The sequence below is a fragment of the Corylus avellana genome, chromosome ca9 (assembly GCF_901000735.1).
Source record: "Corylus avellana chromosome ca9, CavTom2PMs-1.0".
NCBI classification, from domain to species: Eukaryota; Viridiplantae; Streptophyta; class Magnoliopsida; order Fagales; family Betulaceae; genus Corylus; species Corylus avellana.
This window is the reverse complement of record NC_081549.1, coordinates 6,857,928-6,872,413: the sequence shown is the minus strand read 5'-3', so window position 1 is coordinate 6,872,413 and position 14,486 is coordinate 6,857,928. Positions and strand designations below refer to the sequence as shown.

The window sequence follows — 14,486 nt, the reverse complement described above, 5'->3', positions numbered from 1 at the left end:
CTTGTAATCACAATCGACGGCTTTCGTTTAATCACCATGTCAAGGAAATTCAATCGACGTTCAGAAATATTTCGATTCGAGAACCTTCATTTTCTTTAGTGGTCGAAGATGATGGCAAAATCGTCATTTGGTGTCCAAAGCCCCCATCTCTTATCTCCTCCTCCAATCCCTTCACTACCATGGCTTCCACTCTGCACCAAAGCCTCACCTCCCTGAAACCCCACCGCCCTCCAAATCCCAACCCAACCACCACCACTCTGAGATCCACCAGCTACGTTCCCATACGTTGCGGGCCACGGTCTAACCGTGGGCCCCTGATGAAAGGCCGGATCCTAAGCATCGAAGCCATCAACGCCATCCAAGCCGTCAAGCGGGCCCAAAAGTCCTCCGACGACCCCACCCAACTCCCAGCCCTCCTCTCCAAAACCCTAAACCGATTGATCAAGTCCGACCTCCTCGCTACCCTACGCGAGCTCCTACGCCAGGACCAGTGCGCCCTCGCTCTCCACGCCTTCTCCGCCTTCCGGTCGGAATACCAGCCCGACCTGTCTCTCTACGCTGACGTGGCATCCGCCCTTGCGAGGAACGGGATGGTGGAGGATATGGACCGCCTGATCCGTGACTTGGAGGAGGGAGACAGCGGGGGTGGGATCATCCAGTGTGATGATAAGGGGCTGATCAGGCTGGTAAAGGCGGTGATTGGTGCTGGGAGGAGGGAATCGACGGTCAGGATCTACAGGATGATGAAGAGGAGTGGATGGGGGTCGAGTATTGAGGCGGATGAGTATGTGGTGAGGGTTTTGAGTAAAGGGTTGAGGAGTGTTGGGGAGGAGGGTTTGGGTGATGAGGTTAAAAGGGTCAATTTGGAGAAGTTGAGGGTTAATTTGTAATTACGTTGATGGCGTGAATGAATGAATAATAAAACTCTTCTAAGGCCATGGTGTTGCATTACAGAATTATTTGTTTTTTAATATAACTTCTCAAAAAATAAAATAAAAAATAAAAAATTGATCAGTAAATATAGAAATATCAACACCGATGATTTAGGGTAATTCAATGAAATCTATACCAAAGATAAACAATTATCCATTATTTTTCTACTTAAGTTTAGACTCCAATAAATAACAAAGACAGATAATCAATGATAACTAAATAACAAAGACACATTTGTTGGTGCTAAAGACGGGACGGGCAAAGAAAAATTATGGAAAAAATATTTAAAAACTCTATCAACTAACAATCGTTTTTGAAATAGCTCTATCAAGTTTAAAGTGTGCTAAAGCCCTATCTCTTCTCATCTTGACAGTTTACCTCTATTATATCTGATATTACTTTTAATCTCTCTTCCTTTCAATGCTGGAATACTTTGAAAGTTTCTACATGTACTAATTATCGTGCACACTTGTTAGCTAAATGGGTCGCTAATCATCTTGTGTTTTGTAGCATTTCCACATGATTTCTCATTATCTCTTTCATTCGGATCAAGAATATGAAATATCCGCACTGTAACCTCATTTCCCCTTTCAATTATAAAGAAAAAAAACAAAAAAAACTACCAAAGTGTGTCTAAAATGCAACTTTTTTATTATTATTATTTTTATTACCCTTTATTCTCTTAAAAACTTAAATAAAAAAAGTTAATAAAATAAAAAACTAACAATTTTTTTTTAAATGAATTTTTTTTTTTAGTTTTTTAATTTAATATATTTTTTTTTATTAATAGTGACATGTGTCGCTATTTTATTGTCGTTGACATAACATCTAACATAATTTGTCAAATGTTTTAATGAAATTTGACTCTGGTGATTTAATTATTTTTTTGGCATATCTCAAGGGCTCTGAGTTCACATTCAATGACATGTAATAATTTGTAATTTAGGCTATCTACAAAATTTAATTTTGTATTTATCCCTTTTTTAATAAATTTTTTTTCAAAATTTATTCAAATTAGAGTTGGAAACAAACTACAAAGCCTTCATAATTCGGTTAAACCATACAATTGTCTCTTATTTATACTAATACACAGGACTACCAATGCAACCCGTAGAAAGAATACTATTTACACGGGACTACTAGAACAACACGTAGAAAGAATACAAGAATACAACCAGTGAGAAATTTGGTCAGAATTTGGCGAACCAGTGAGTTGAATTTGGAATTTGGTGGCGATCATGGAGGAGGAATGGAATTGTTGTGTGACGCCCAAGGACAAAGAGTTTCGGATTCCTCCTATAACTGCTACACCAGCAGCACCTCTAAGAAGACAGGCGGAGGGGTTAACTAGAGACTTTCAGAGTATGGAAATCTCCCCATTGGCATTGAAAATAGATCCGGAAGAAGAAGAGGATTGCTGCGTGACGCCCAAGGGTAAGGAGTTTCAGATTCCTAAACCCACGACCCCAGGGGCGCCCACCATATATCATATGGTCATCTCCCCTTTGGTGCAGAAAACAGAGGAAGAAGAAGAAGATTGCTGCATGACACCCCAGGGTAAGGAGTTTCAGATTCCTAAACCCACTACCCCAGGAGCGCCGAGGATTAATCGGATCATTCAGGAGCTTCAGATTTCTAAACCAACTACCCAGGGGCGATGATGGTAAATCAGTCACTTTACATGGTTCTTGTGCACGGATTAACTTTTGAAGGGAACATCGTGCTAATTTTTATTATTGACCTTAACTTTAAGGAAATTGCTTCATTATTGTTATTATTATTATTATTATTAATTTTTAAACAATGTTTCTTCTCTATTCATATAAATTTCTTCTAAATTTAATCTATACTTTAACTCTTTGAATGTCACCGTTCTAATTAGTTTTAATTAGTTTATGGGACAAATTCCTCATCGCTATCCATGACGATTCTTCTAAAACAAAAACTTCACTTTATAAAAACCGTGAGGCACTCTCACTAAAGTGCATATCCATGTGTATATCAAACAAATTTAAAAAATAAATAAATAAAAATAATAATAATAATAATTTGAATCTTGCGATTTGTACAAAATTATGAAACCCCTTGAATTCATTGAATTCTGGGGTAATATTTTGTGGGCCGAGGACTTGTTTCAAAACCCGTGTTTGGGCCTAATGTAATGTTCTCTGCTGTCTAAATTTTTAGCTAAATTCTGTTAACGGCCCAATATGGTTGACCCAACATACATGGTACTGTTGGGTCTGGTTCAACCCGCCTGGGCTTTAGCTCAGAGTCTCCCTGGTTCAAAAAACCCAACCCAAGTTCGCACAAATATCATTTTTCTCTTCCCAATCTCTTTTCTCTAACCTTGCAGTCCTAATAAACCGTTTGCATGCATAATATATCAATTTAACAAAATTTGTCAAATGTTTTAAAGAAATTTATTTTAAAGGATTAATTTTTTAAAATTTTTATTTTTATTTTTATTTTTTTGCATATCTTAGGTCCTTTAAAATGATTTGTAATTTAGGCTAACTACAGAATCTGATTTTGTATTTATCCTTTATATATATATACCACATGAGCAGTTTTTAATTTAGGCGAACTACAATGACTTATTTTTTATTTATTCCAATTTTTTTCGGTATTTTCTGTTTTTTTTTTTAAAAAAAAAAAAATAGTTTAGTTTTTTTTTTTTATTAATATTTTATTTTAGTTTTTAAGAGAATAAGGGTAATAAGTTCAAATTAGAGTCAGAAACAAACTACAAAGTCTTAATAATTCTGTGAACCCATACAATTGTCCCTTATTTATACTAATACACAAGACTACTAAAACAACACGTAGAAAGAAATCTATTGTAACTAAACTTAGACTATATATATATATATATATATATATATATAAGATAAAGACTAAATAAAGATAAATAATAAGACTTTGACTTCAAATAGAACTAATAGTTTGGATTTCTCCTAAAAGAAAGATAAATAATAGGACTGGTCCTGTGTGGAGCTTTATCGCTAATTTGGATTCAATCAATTGTGTTTGTAATTGAATGGCCAGCAACATGCCGGCCATATCATCATTAATTAAAAATCCTAACACCACTCTAATGCCGTTGGTCATATCTGTTATTTTCCTTAATCTCACGCGCAGGGGCAATCATTCTTTGCCACCTTAAAACAATATTCCTTCTCTATTCGTAGGTTGTTTTAACAAAACAATATTAATGAGAATTTTTTTTTTCTAAATTTGATCTATGCTTTAACTCTTTGAATGCCACCGTTCTAATTAGTTTCGGGGGCAAAATCCTTTTTGTTATCAATGACAATTTTTCTGTATCAATTACAGTTACCACTAAGGCGGTAGTTGAGTTGGTAAAGCAGCAGAAGATAAGGCTCAATTCCCCCCTCCTTTCTTCCTAGTGGTCATTGATTCGAACCCGCTTACGGTAGTAGTTCGCGAACTATATGCTACTAAGAAAGGGCTTTACCAACTTGCACTTTTATGGGGCTGTGGTGATAGACTCGCCTTCACAAGCAGTAGTTATGGTTCAAACCGAACATTCCACAGCGGGTAGAAACCCCAAAAGTCACGCTCAATGGAAAAAATTACACTGGATAATATTTCCAGAAAACTCAAATTTAGCTTCAAAACAATAACAACCAATCAATTACATAGCTCCCCCCTCACGTCTAGAAGCAAAATAAAACTTAAGATAACCCTTGTTTGCCTTTTGACGTAATTATGATTTATTATGAATTTAGCTGCAAGATGTGGACAATAGTCCCATTTTCTTTTATGATTTTCAAAGATGATTAGAATAAAGCCCATTCAAAATATAGGCTAGCTTTTTCTTGTTAGCAATTGAATTGAATTATTAATTAGTTTCTGCCGCCACCCAAGCTTCTAGAATTTTGGACATGCTTTCCCACTATGGACCGATTAGGTAAAAATTCTAAAAGTAGTTATTTGACTCTTTTTTTACTCTAAAACTGGCCAATAGGGGGTAAAAAGCCCATTTTAACTTTAAAAGCACTACTTTTTAATGTAATTTCAAATATGCTCTAAATATTTTTGTCAATGGAAATCTTATAACGCTAGTATAATTGAGATGACGTGACAATAAAAATTAACATTTCGATTTGCAAACGTATGACAAGCAATGAAACATGGACATGTTTTGGCCATGATAAGAGAAAAGCGATTGAAGAAACCACGTTTCTATGCATACGTGAGAAGATATATATTTTTTTAGAACAAATCCGAAAAATGATAGCCTCGTGGATCATGATGAATTACAAGTATAATAATATCTTTTTTTAATTTTTTTTTTTTAATCTTTTATGTGTTAGTCATCTCAACTCAGTGGATAATGGCTTTTGATCATATCATTATTGTTTAATTAAGAGCGAGGGATAAGGATTAGATCATTCAATTTTATACACAAAAATGAAGATAAACAGAAAATCAAGTCAGCCGATTTTGGACCCACCAAATCTCCTTAAAAAGCTGCTCATAAAATGACCTTTATACCCCTAACACTTTTATAAAATTTCCAATTAAACATTTTTCAAAAATATAAAAATTCTGAAACCTCCTGTATAACTGTTCTTGTGAGTTTTAAGAGTTTTGTGGAGAAGGAGAGGTGATTTTTGGAAGTTTTTGGCTTCAAGGAGGTAACCTTGTAAGCCTTACTTTTTCCTTAGTCATTATGCTCTTTACATAGCTTAGTTAATAGTTTTAAGCTTCTAGTTGTGTCTTTAACCTTATTTAAGTTGGTTTAGCATTTCTCATTTATTTTTTGGTGTATTTTTTTTCATAGCTTTGGTTAAGGGTTAATGCCAAAAACTGACGAAGGGAGTAGATTGCATCAAATTAAAAGTTTAAGGGGTAAAATTGAGAATTTTTAAAGTTTAGAAAAAAAATTTTCAAAAAACGTAAAAGTTTAGAAGCCTTCGTAAAGTTTCTCAAAAAAAAAAAAAAAAAAAAAAAAAAAAAGAAAAAGAAAGAAAGAAAGAAAGAAAGTTGGATATCTGTATTATGGTAAGCATGAGAGTGATGGTTTTTGGATGAGCATACAAGAACCTGGGTGACATGTCGTCCAGGTGACATGCATGTCCATTGATAGTGGCAGTCCATGTGGGCATGCAGTACTTTTTGCTGTGGAGATTATATCATGAATGAAGCATATCATGATCATATATATATATATATCCTCTCTCACGGTACAATGAGCTCACAATTCACTACAAATTGTAATAATGAGCTCTCATGGCTATCCCCACGCACATCAAGTATATGAAATAATCCAAATTAATTACAATCTGATTATTATGTGTTGACTTGAATCATTATTATTGGAGTGACTTTCCATCTGAATATGTTGCACTGTCCTCTCAATTATCTCCTCAAGGATTGAATGGTCCTCAAGATCTTCTCATCCCTGCTTGATTTAATTTAAGAAGTGTAAATATCTACATACATATAATCTTCATTATCTGGAAGTTGAATTTTGTTTAATTATGAAGATCGACTGGTAGAGAATGGCATGTTTGGGTGTTTGAAAGAAAGCCTTTAGCTAGCCATCATGAGGTACAAACCTGTTGAATTTTATAACAAAATGATCAACAGATGAAGGTGGAGAAAGAGAAATATGGAAATTATGCCTTTTGGAGATGTTAGTTGATCGTACACCGAGCTGTATGAATCATCAATGCCCGAAAGATATATAAGAAACAATGAAAGGTTAAAGTGACACACCGCTGGTCCAGCGAGGGGTCACTCTGATGCTTAAGTCAATAATGAACTTTGATTGAAAAAAAAAAAAAGTAAGCAAAGAAAACAAGAGTGTTTAGCAAGAATAAAGTGAGCGTACCTCTCAACGATCTATGCCCTTTCTTTCATAGTGTTTCCCACGCATAGTTGTTTGAAGGGGAGGTCTGGGGCTAACACAATTTGATTATGCAGCCCCACTCCCTTAATTAGCTCATGCTTCCGTCATTCCCTAGTTGTAACAAAATGCTAGCGACCTAAGCGGCAGGGGCTGGGATACTATAGAAGCAGCTCCTCTTGATTCCCCATGCACATATTCATTCATATGATAGGCTTGGTTCGACTAATTCAATCAGTATAGTATGGCCGACCTTAATACCTTCAAGCTTGGTCGGCCTGATTCAGATGACGTATGGCCGGCTAGTGTGTCTCATTGCAATGAGCCTAGCATACAGTCACATCAAAGGTAAGCCGATTGAATAACACATAAAGCCTACTTCAAGGGGGGGTTTAGTATATGGTACACCACTTTTCATTTAAATACTTGGAGCATTCACAATCGACTGCTCAAATAAAAATTAAATTTGAGGCAAAATATTTACTTTATTAAATTTAAAGAGCTACTTTTAAATAACCAAACATCAAACTCTCTATATATTTCTCTACTTTAGTTAAATATCATTTCTTATTAGTTTTAAACCAATAGGAGAGATGAGACTAAAAAATGAAAGGAGTAACTTTACTGAAGACCCCTGAACTTCCACCTGATTTGACAAAGCCCATCAAACTTCAAAATCTCTCAATTTAGTCCCCTAAACTTTCAATTGTTCTCAATTTGAACCTCTTCGTCATTTAGGGTTTAGAAATACCAAAAAAGACCAAAATATCCTTGATTTGTTTTTTTTAATAAAAAAAGTTTTGGAATTAAGGGTAAAGTTGGAATTTTATAAAAAAAGTCAGGATTATAAACATCATGTGATGTTTAAAATCTTATGGAGGGGTCCAAATTGATTGCAATTGAAAGTTCAAATGACTAAATTGAGAGATTTTTAAGTTTGAGGGATTTTGTCAAATTGGATGAAAGTTTATGAGTGTTCAGTGAAATTACTCCAAAATAAAAACAAAAAAGTATATGACTTTTGCTTTTTGGCTCTGGAATGTAGGGAGTGAATTTGACAATAGTTTTTTTTTTTTTTTTAATTCAAATATGGGAAAGCGGGTTATAGGGGAATTTGACAATAGTTAAATTTAAAGTAATATAAGAAGTTTGTTAAATAAGTCTTTTTAAGAGTTTTGATAAATTTTGTTAAATTCACAAGCCATTCCCAAAAGGACAAAAATTTCTTCCAAACCAGTTTGAAGGAAATTTCCTTCAATCTACTCTAATAAGTGACAAGTGTCATCTCTTACATGTTTTCTTTAATATTTTAATAGTCATTTATTGTTATTCCACTAATATAGGAATAGCAATAAATCCATTTCTAATTTCTTTTCTTTCTTTTTTTCTTTTTTCTTTTTTTTTTTTCTTTTTTGGGTGGAAAACAGGGAGGGGGAAAATCCATTTCTAAATTGCATGTCATCAATCTTGCCTTAAAAGTGAAAGCAATTGATATTATTTATTTAACCTCTCAAAACAAAAATAAGAGGGAAGACACATGCACTTTATAAGTGTAGCTTCATATATATGCTTATATTAATTTTGTGGCACCATGTGATTTAAGCATATATATATATATATAAGCATATATATGCTTATATTAATTTTATAAGTGTAGCTTCATATATATGATTTAAGCCAACACCTTCATCACTGAGCTAGCCTAGCCCTGCAAACATGTGTATATATATAGAAACAAAAATTTTATAATCTCACCAGAATTTCGCCTGCAACCACCAATACTTTCATTTACTTGTTATACATGCAATCACTCTAAACAAAGAAAATGACAAAAAAAAAAAAAAACTAGGGTTTATTTCAAACGGAACCGAACGAGGACGCTAATTAATAAAAACGACGCTAATGACCGTTTGTTTTTTTAGTAGTGTTCCCATTCCCGAACACTTTTATTTACACCCACAATCTCATCACTAAATACATAATAATACTTATAATTAAGATTAATCTAAATCTCCCAGCTAGAATTTTCGAGCATGAAGTGTTTGATAAGCTGGATGACTTCATCTGCATCTTCTGAGAAGGGATGGTTTGTAAAGAAACCATGTTGCTTTCCCTCAAACTCCACGTACTCAATTTTCTTCCCTACTTCTTTCAACCTCTTCGCATACTCCTCCGCTCTATCTTTCAGCAATTCATTTCCCCCCACGATGACTAGGATCGGGGCTAGACCTACCTTTTCAAGGCTCGAGCTGCCTGGTCCCACCGGGTTCACCAATGGGTGGTCTCTATTTTGCCCTGCTGGCATTGACAGCCTCCAGAACCTGTTAACAATAATAATTTTTATAATAATAATAAGATACACATGCATACTAAGCATGATACATCATACACAGCGCATTGGCTGATTTATTACCTACCATATCTAGTAAAGGTAGATTTCATTTGACTAGGCCTTGTATACCTTTTTAATTATTTTACAAGTGTGATTAGAATTGAATCCTCAAACAGTTTTTTATATTATATGATGAGCTCATCAAGGATCTCTTACAATTACATAAAATCCCGCAATTCACATTGAACGATAAGTTTATTACATCGAACAGTTTGAAAAATACTATTTATTATCCCGACAACAACAAAAAATGTCAATATCCAAAGGTTTCTTCTTCACTCTTAAAGAAACGTAAATAGTTTTTGATTACAACATAAAAAACAAGAGCTAAGAAAAATATACTTATATATTCTTCATTAGTAATACGTCACCTTTTTAATAGACAGTGTTTTTCAAGCTGTTCGATACACGACCTGCACCTTAGATTATCTTTCACTACTTTATGGATCATTCAAATTACAAGAGCAAATTAAGATAAAAATATCATACGAACTATTCAAGCCTCCAAGCAAGAGGATCTTTCTACGGTCAAATAGTATTGTGATTTGTGATGGCAGAGAAAAGCAATTGAATGATTCATCAAAATAAAAAAAAAAAGAAAAGAAAAAAAGAAACCAATAGAATACCGAAAACATAAAGTTTCGGACAACAACACCTCTTCACATATGATTTTTTAGAGATTCGCTGATTTGACATGCTTTGATACCACTGCCAAGTGGGTGTAAAAATAACTTCCACTAGCAACATGCCACGTGCTCCAATTTTCTCTCATACGCTTGACATGTGTTGTTAATTTCGGCCTGTGAAACTATAATTATGGTTTTGAATTTCCTCACGTTCTTAAAGGCATATTTAATCGTTTCTAGATATTATTGCGACAAGACACCTGCAATGTAGCAGATTGATTCTCTTCATTTTGTTTGAAATATACATAATTAATTTCATGATAATTTTTTTACATATTTAATCATGTATTTTTATAAATTTAATCATGTACATAATACCATATTAATTTAAAATTTCGACCAAAAACTAATTCTTCTCTATTTTACTTAAAATAAAAATAAAAATAAAAAAATATCTGTCCAACTTGAAATTTTTAAAAAAATCTCTTCTTTATTTTTTATTAAAAAAAAAGAGAGGTCAATCACTGATCAAGAAAATGGTTAATTAGACCACCCAACTACCTCCTTGAAGGTGGGGGATCGTTGGCCACTCCCTCGAGGGATGGCCGACCACCTTAAGATCAAGAAGGTGGTTGGACCACCCAACTACCTCCTTGAAGGTGGGGGATCGTCAGCCACTCCCTCAAGGGATGGCCGACCACCTTAAGATTACCCTTTATTATTATTACTAATTATTATTATTTTTGTAGAGGTTGACATGACTCAATTTAAAATGTTGAATTTGGAAAGAATGGTCCAGATCGAGGAATATTATGCAATTTGGTGTAAAGGATATATTAAGGTCAAACATATATATATACCTTTTCAAACAAAATATAAAATAAAATAAAATAAAAAGAGTTACTTAATTAACCTAGCTAGTTGCCTTATTATATACGTGTCTTCTGCCAACCACCATCTGTGGAAAATTTCGTTACACCTCTACCAATTACTCATATACTCTTATCCTATTCTACGCATTTTTTGGGCAGCCACGATATTTTCAAAAGCTTCTCATTAAAAACCATCCCACTTGCGCCACGTGCCTCGTCAATTTCCAAATTCGGATGATTGCTCTCAGAGACCTTAAATCATTTCATTTATTTCCTTAACTATATATATATGTTGTAATTTCATTTATATATTTGAAAAAAGAAAAAGTAGTTCTACAATTAATCTACATGATTTACCGAAGCAAGTTAATGAATAGTTGATTAACTAATTAATTTTATAAGGCTAGTGGAAAAAATATGTTTTTTTTTTTGTTTTTTTTTTTTATAATAATAATAATAATAATAATAATAATAAAGAAAGCATAAAAAGAGAGATAGAAGAAAACAAGAAACACCCGACAGTTGTAAAAAGGTGGTCTTAAATTGGAGGTCAATTTCGATGAATAAGAGCAGGAAAGAAGAGAACAAAATCACTAAAATGTCGTGGCTCGTGGATCGTGGATCGTGATTAGTGATACTCAAAGGTATTTCCATGATAGCTATGACGTTCCAACTTGCTTCGCCTTTTAAATGTACGGACCACTCTACATCATTTCATCATATATTCATATTTATATATAAAATATTAATATATATATTTATGTGCGTGTGTGAAAATATTATTGATTCCTTTCAATTCTCACCAAAGAAAAGTGGCCCATCAACCTATAAAGCTTTTTGTGTAAAAGCGGTTAGTCGGTTAGAAATTTCTTTTTCATCTTCTTTTTGTTTTTACTACTTTTTCCTTCAACCAATCAGCTCTATATACTATTGCATTTGACCTATGAAACCTTCATTTCTTTTTTTCTTTTTCTTTTTTTTTTTTTCTTTCTCTTTCTCTTTCCCTACTCTTGGGAGCAACAGCAATCACAAGTTGCTATTGTTCATCAAACATGTTACTCCTTTCACAGCATATTCGTATCTAGAAGAGTGGTTCCAAGACTAATATATATATATATATATTATGCTTTTACCAAAACTGTACGTTGCAAGAAAATATAATAAAAACATAATTTTTCATCCAAGAATTAAAGCACATTAATTCTCATTGAATAAGGCAGTAGGCTGTTTTACGATTATAATACAACTAAAATAACGTGACAGTGAAAAATAGTTTTTAAGTGTAAAAAAGAAATTAATTGAATTTGTATAATTACCTGTCAAGTATCTCCAAGCTCAAGAATTCCTCACTCGGACCCTCCTCTGACTTGGTCCTGATCTCTCCACCAAAAAACGGCGCCAACAGCACATAACCTTGTACGCGAACCGGATCTACCTCGGTCGAACCGGTACCGAACCGGACAGCCAAATGGTGTGCAATGTTCCCTCCAGACGAGTCCCCGGCTACAAAAACCCTTCCAAAGTCAACCGCGCCACCACTCAGCCATGCATCGCGGCCGCCGCCGCCACTCTCGCTCAAAGCCTGCCTCTGCAGCCACCTCAACGCACTCATAGCGTCGTCCATGGCGGCCGGAAGCCGGTGCTCAGGCGCCAGCCGGTAGTCCGGAGAGATGACAACCGCGCCGAGCCCGGACGCCAGCCGAACGCAGCAGTTGTGAGAGTTGGGCCATTGGCAGGAGCCAAAGCAAAAGCCCCCGCCATGTATGTAGACGATGATTGGGAGCTTATAATCACAAGTGCCAGAAATGGATTTTGCTGACGTGGGTTTGTACATGCGCAGACGGAGGTTGAGTTTCTCGTCGAAAACACAGTCTTTGAAGAGGACGGAGTTGTCGTGGACGACAGGGGTGTTGAAGTTGATGTCTTTGAGGCGGAAAACGGTGCCGTCGCTGTACAGCTGGAGGAAACCCATGCAGTCCTCCACAATCTCCGAGAGAGAACCCATTGTTATACGTTAAGTTTTTTGTTGGTTGGGGTATGGAGGGAATGCCGAATGCGAGCGAGGGATGGATATAAGTAGGGGAAAAGGGAGGTGGGTTATGGTAGAAAAAATGTGGAAAGTTGGGGGTGATTGTGTAAATTCGCTAGGTCATTATTTGACTGTGGTGGCATATGCGTGCATGGCCATTGGTTTATCTTATTATATTGAATATGGACCATAGATGGGAGTGGTGGCTAGGGTAATGTTTGTTTTGGAGGGTTGAAAATGGCTTAGGTGAGGGCTCGATCTCGAGGGTTACAAAAATATTAACCTACCTGTAATTATATACTTCACATGTATAAAACTATAAAATTATTATGAAAAAAAATGTGTGGGTGTGAAGGATCAACCTAGTTAATTTACACCAAGTTGGGTAATAAAATGGGTATAAAGTGTTTGTATGTCTATGTCATACCATTTAGAATTTGATAGATATTATGGGGTTGTAATTGAGTCGAGCCGAGTCAAGTCGAGTATTGAATGTTTAAGTTTAATCTGTTTAATTTTTTTTTTTTAAAACACGAACTGAGCTCTAGTTTATCAACGAGTTATATAATCTGTTCAAGTGCTGATTATTTATTTTTCAAATGAGTTTAAGCTTGTTCACGAGCTACTCAATTAATTTATTCATTCTTTTCTTTTTCTTTTTTTGAAGGAAAATCATTCTTATCTCATTAATAGAGGAATCAAGAGCATTAAAACTCTTACAATCATAGAACATAACATTCTGAAAGATCATTATAGGTTAGCGGATGTTTGGCGTCTTTGATGTATAATCTTTTAGTTACGAATTTATTCATTCCATATATAAAGTAAATGCTTTTTTATTTTTATTTTTTTGGTAGATTCATATTAATTATTATTAAGATTTATTATTTGAGTATTAATTAGATTAATTAACTCGAATCTTAAATAATATAATCTCAAGTTTTTATGTTTGGCCCAATGGTTTCTAGGGCCTTAAGCAAAACTTTTAAATAGAGCTTTATTTTTTAAAATATTTAAATATTAATTAAATAATATTTATTTTAATATTATTGTTATTATATTTTTATTTAAAAATCATTATTCTGCCAAAATACTCTATCTAAATCTTTTGAATAAATTAGTCATTTTTTATTATGCTTCTCCCCATTTGATAATTTCTGTATATAATATGTACTAAAAAAATGCTTAGAGTTCTCATCTTTAGGAAAATCTATATTACTATCTTATTAGACCCATGTTCTACTAATAAATCTCTTAATTTTGCATCAATATTTTTTTATTGACCTGGGTCATAAATATTTGTAATAATAGAGTTTTTTATTTTTTTCCTATTCAAATGAGGAAAGGGATAGAGTTAGATACTATTCAAATATTTGTACCAATAGACTTAGATATATCAATAGTATTTTCATTATCTTCTAATTCTTTTTTATGAATCTCTTGTTCATTTACAAGTTTTTCACCTAAATTATCCTCTATATTTTGTTTATGGCTAATAACAAATTTATTTAGAGCTTCTCTTTGAGATTCAATCAGCTTTTCGACTTCTTCTTTTTCTTTTTTCTTTTTTTTTTAGTTTTTCATATCCAGATGCATATTTTTTAGTAGAAATATTTGATTAAAAATATTAAAAAATTAAATAAACACGATTTATATATATATATAATAGAACAATAAAACTGAGTTGTGGTTTTATTGTTCTATTTTTTACTGTACAGCCAAGGAAGCGTGTTGTGGGCCTTGTGAGTTGTGGTCG

The 14,486-nt window shown here is 33.9% G+C and overlaps 2 protein-coding genes across 2 annotated transcripts; one reads left to right on the top strand and one right to left on the bottom strand.

Annotated features, from left to right (window-relative positions):
* Positions 1–4: 4 nt before the first annotated feature.
* LOC132161625 (protein THYLAKOID ASSEMBLY 8, chloroplastic) lies at positions 5–956 on the top strand. Its single transcript, XM_059571784.1, has one exon. It carries the CDS (start codon positions 180–182, stop codon positions 888–890), a length of 711 nt encoding a protein of 236 aa, XP_059427767.1. The 5' UTR covers positions 5–179; the 3' UTR covers positions 891–956.
* A 7,691-nt stretch (positions 957–8,647) lies between these two features.
* On the bottom strand, positions 8,648–12,727 carry LOC132161906 (probable carboxylesterase 15). The gene is made up of 2 exons (XM_059572127.1): positions 12,018–12,727; positions 8,648–9,132 (listed from the first exon to the last, which is right to left on the bottom strand). Exons 1-2 carry the CDS (start codon positions 12,704–12,706, stop codon positions 8,817–8,819), a joined length of 1,005 nt encoding a protein of 334 aa, XP_059428110.1. The 5' UTR covers positions 12,707–12,727; the 3' UTR covers positions 8,648–8,816.
* Positions 12,728–14,486: the final 1,759 nt, after the last annotated feature.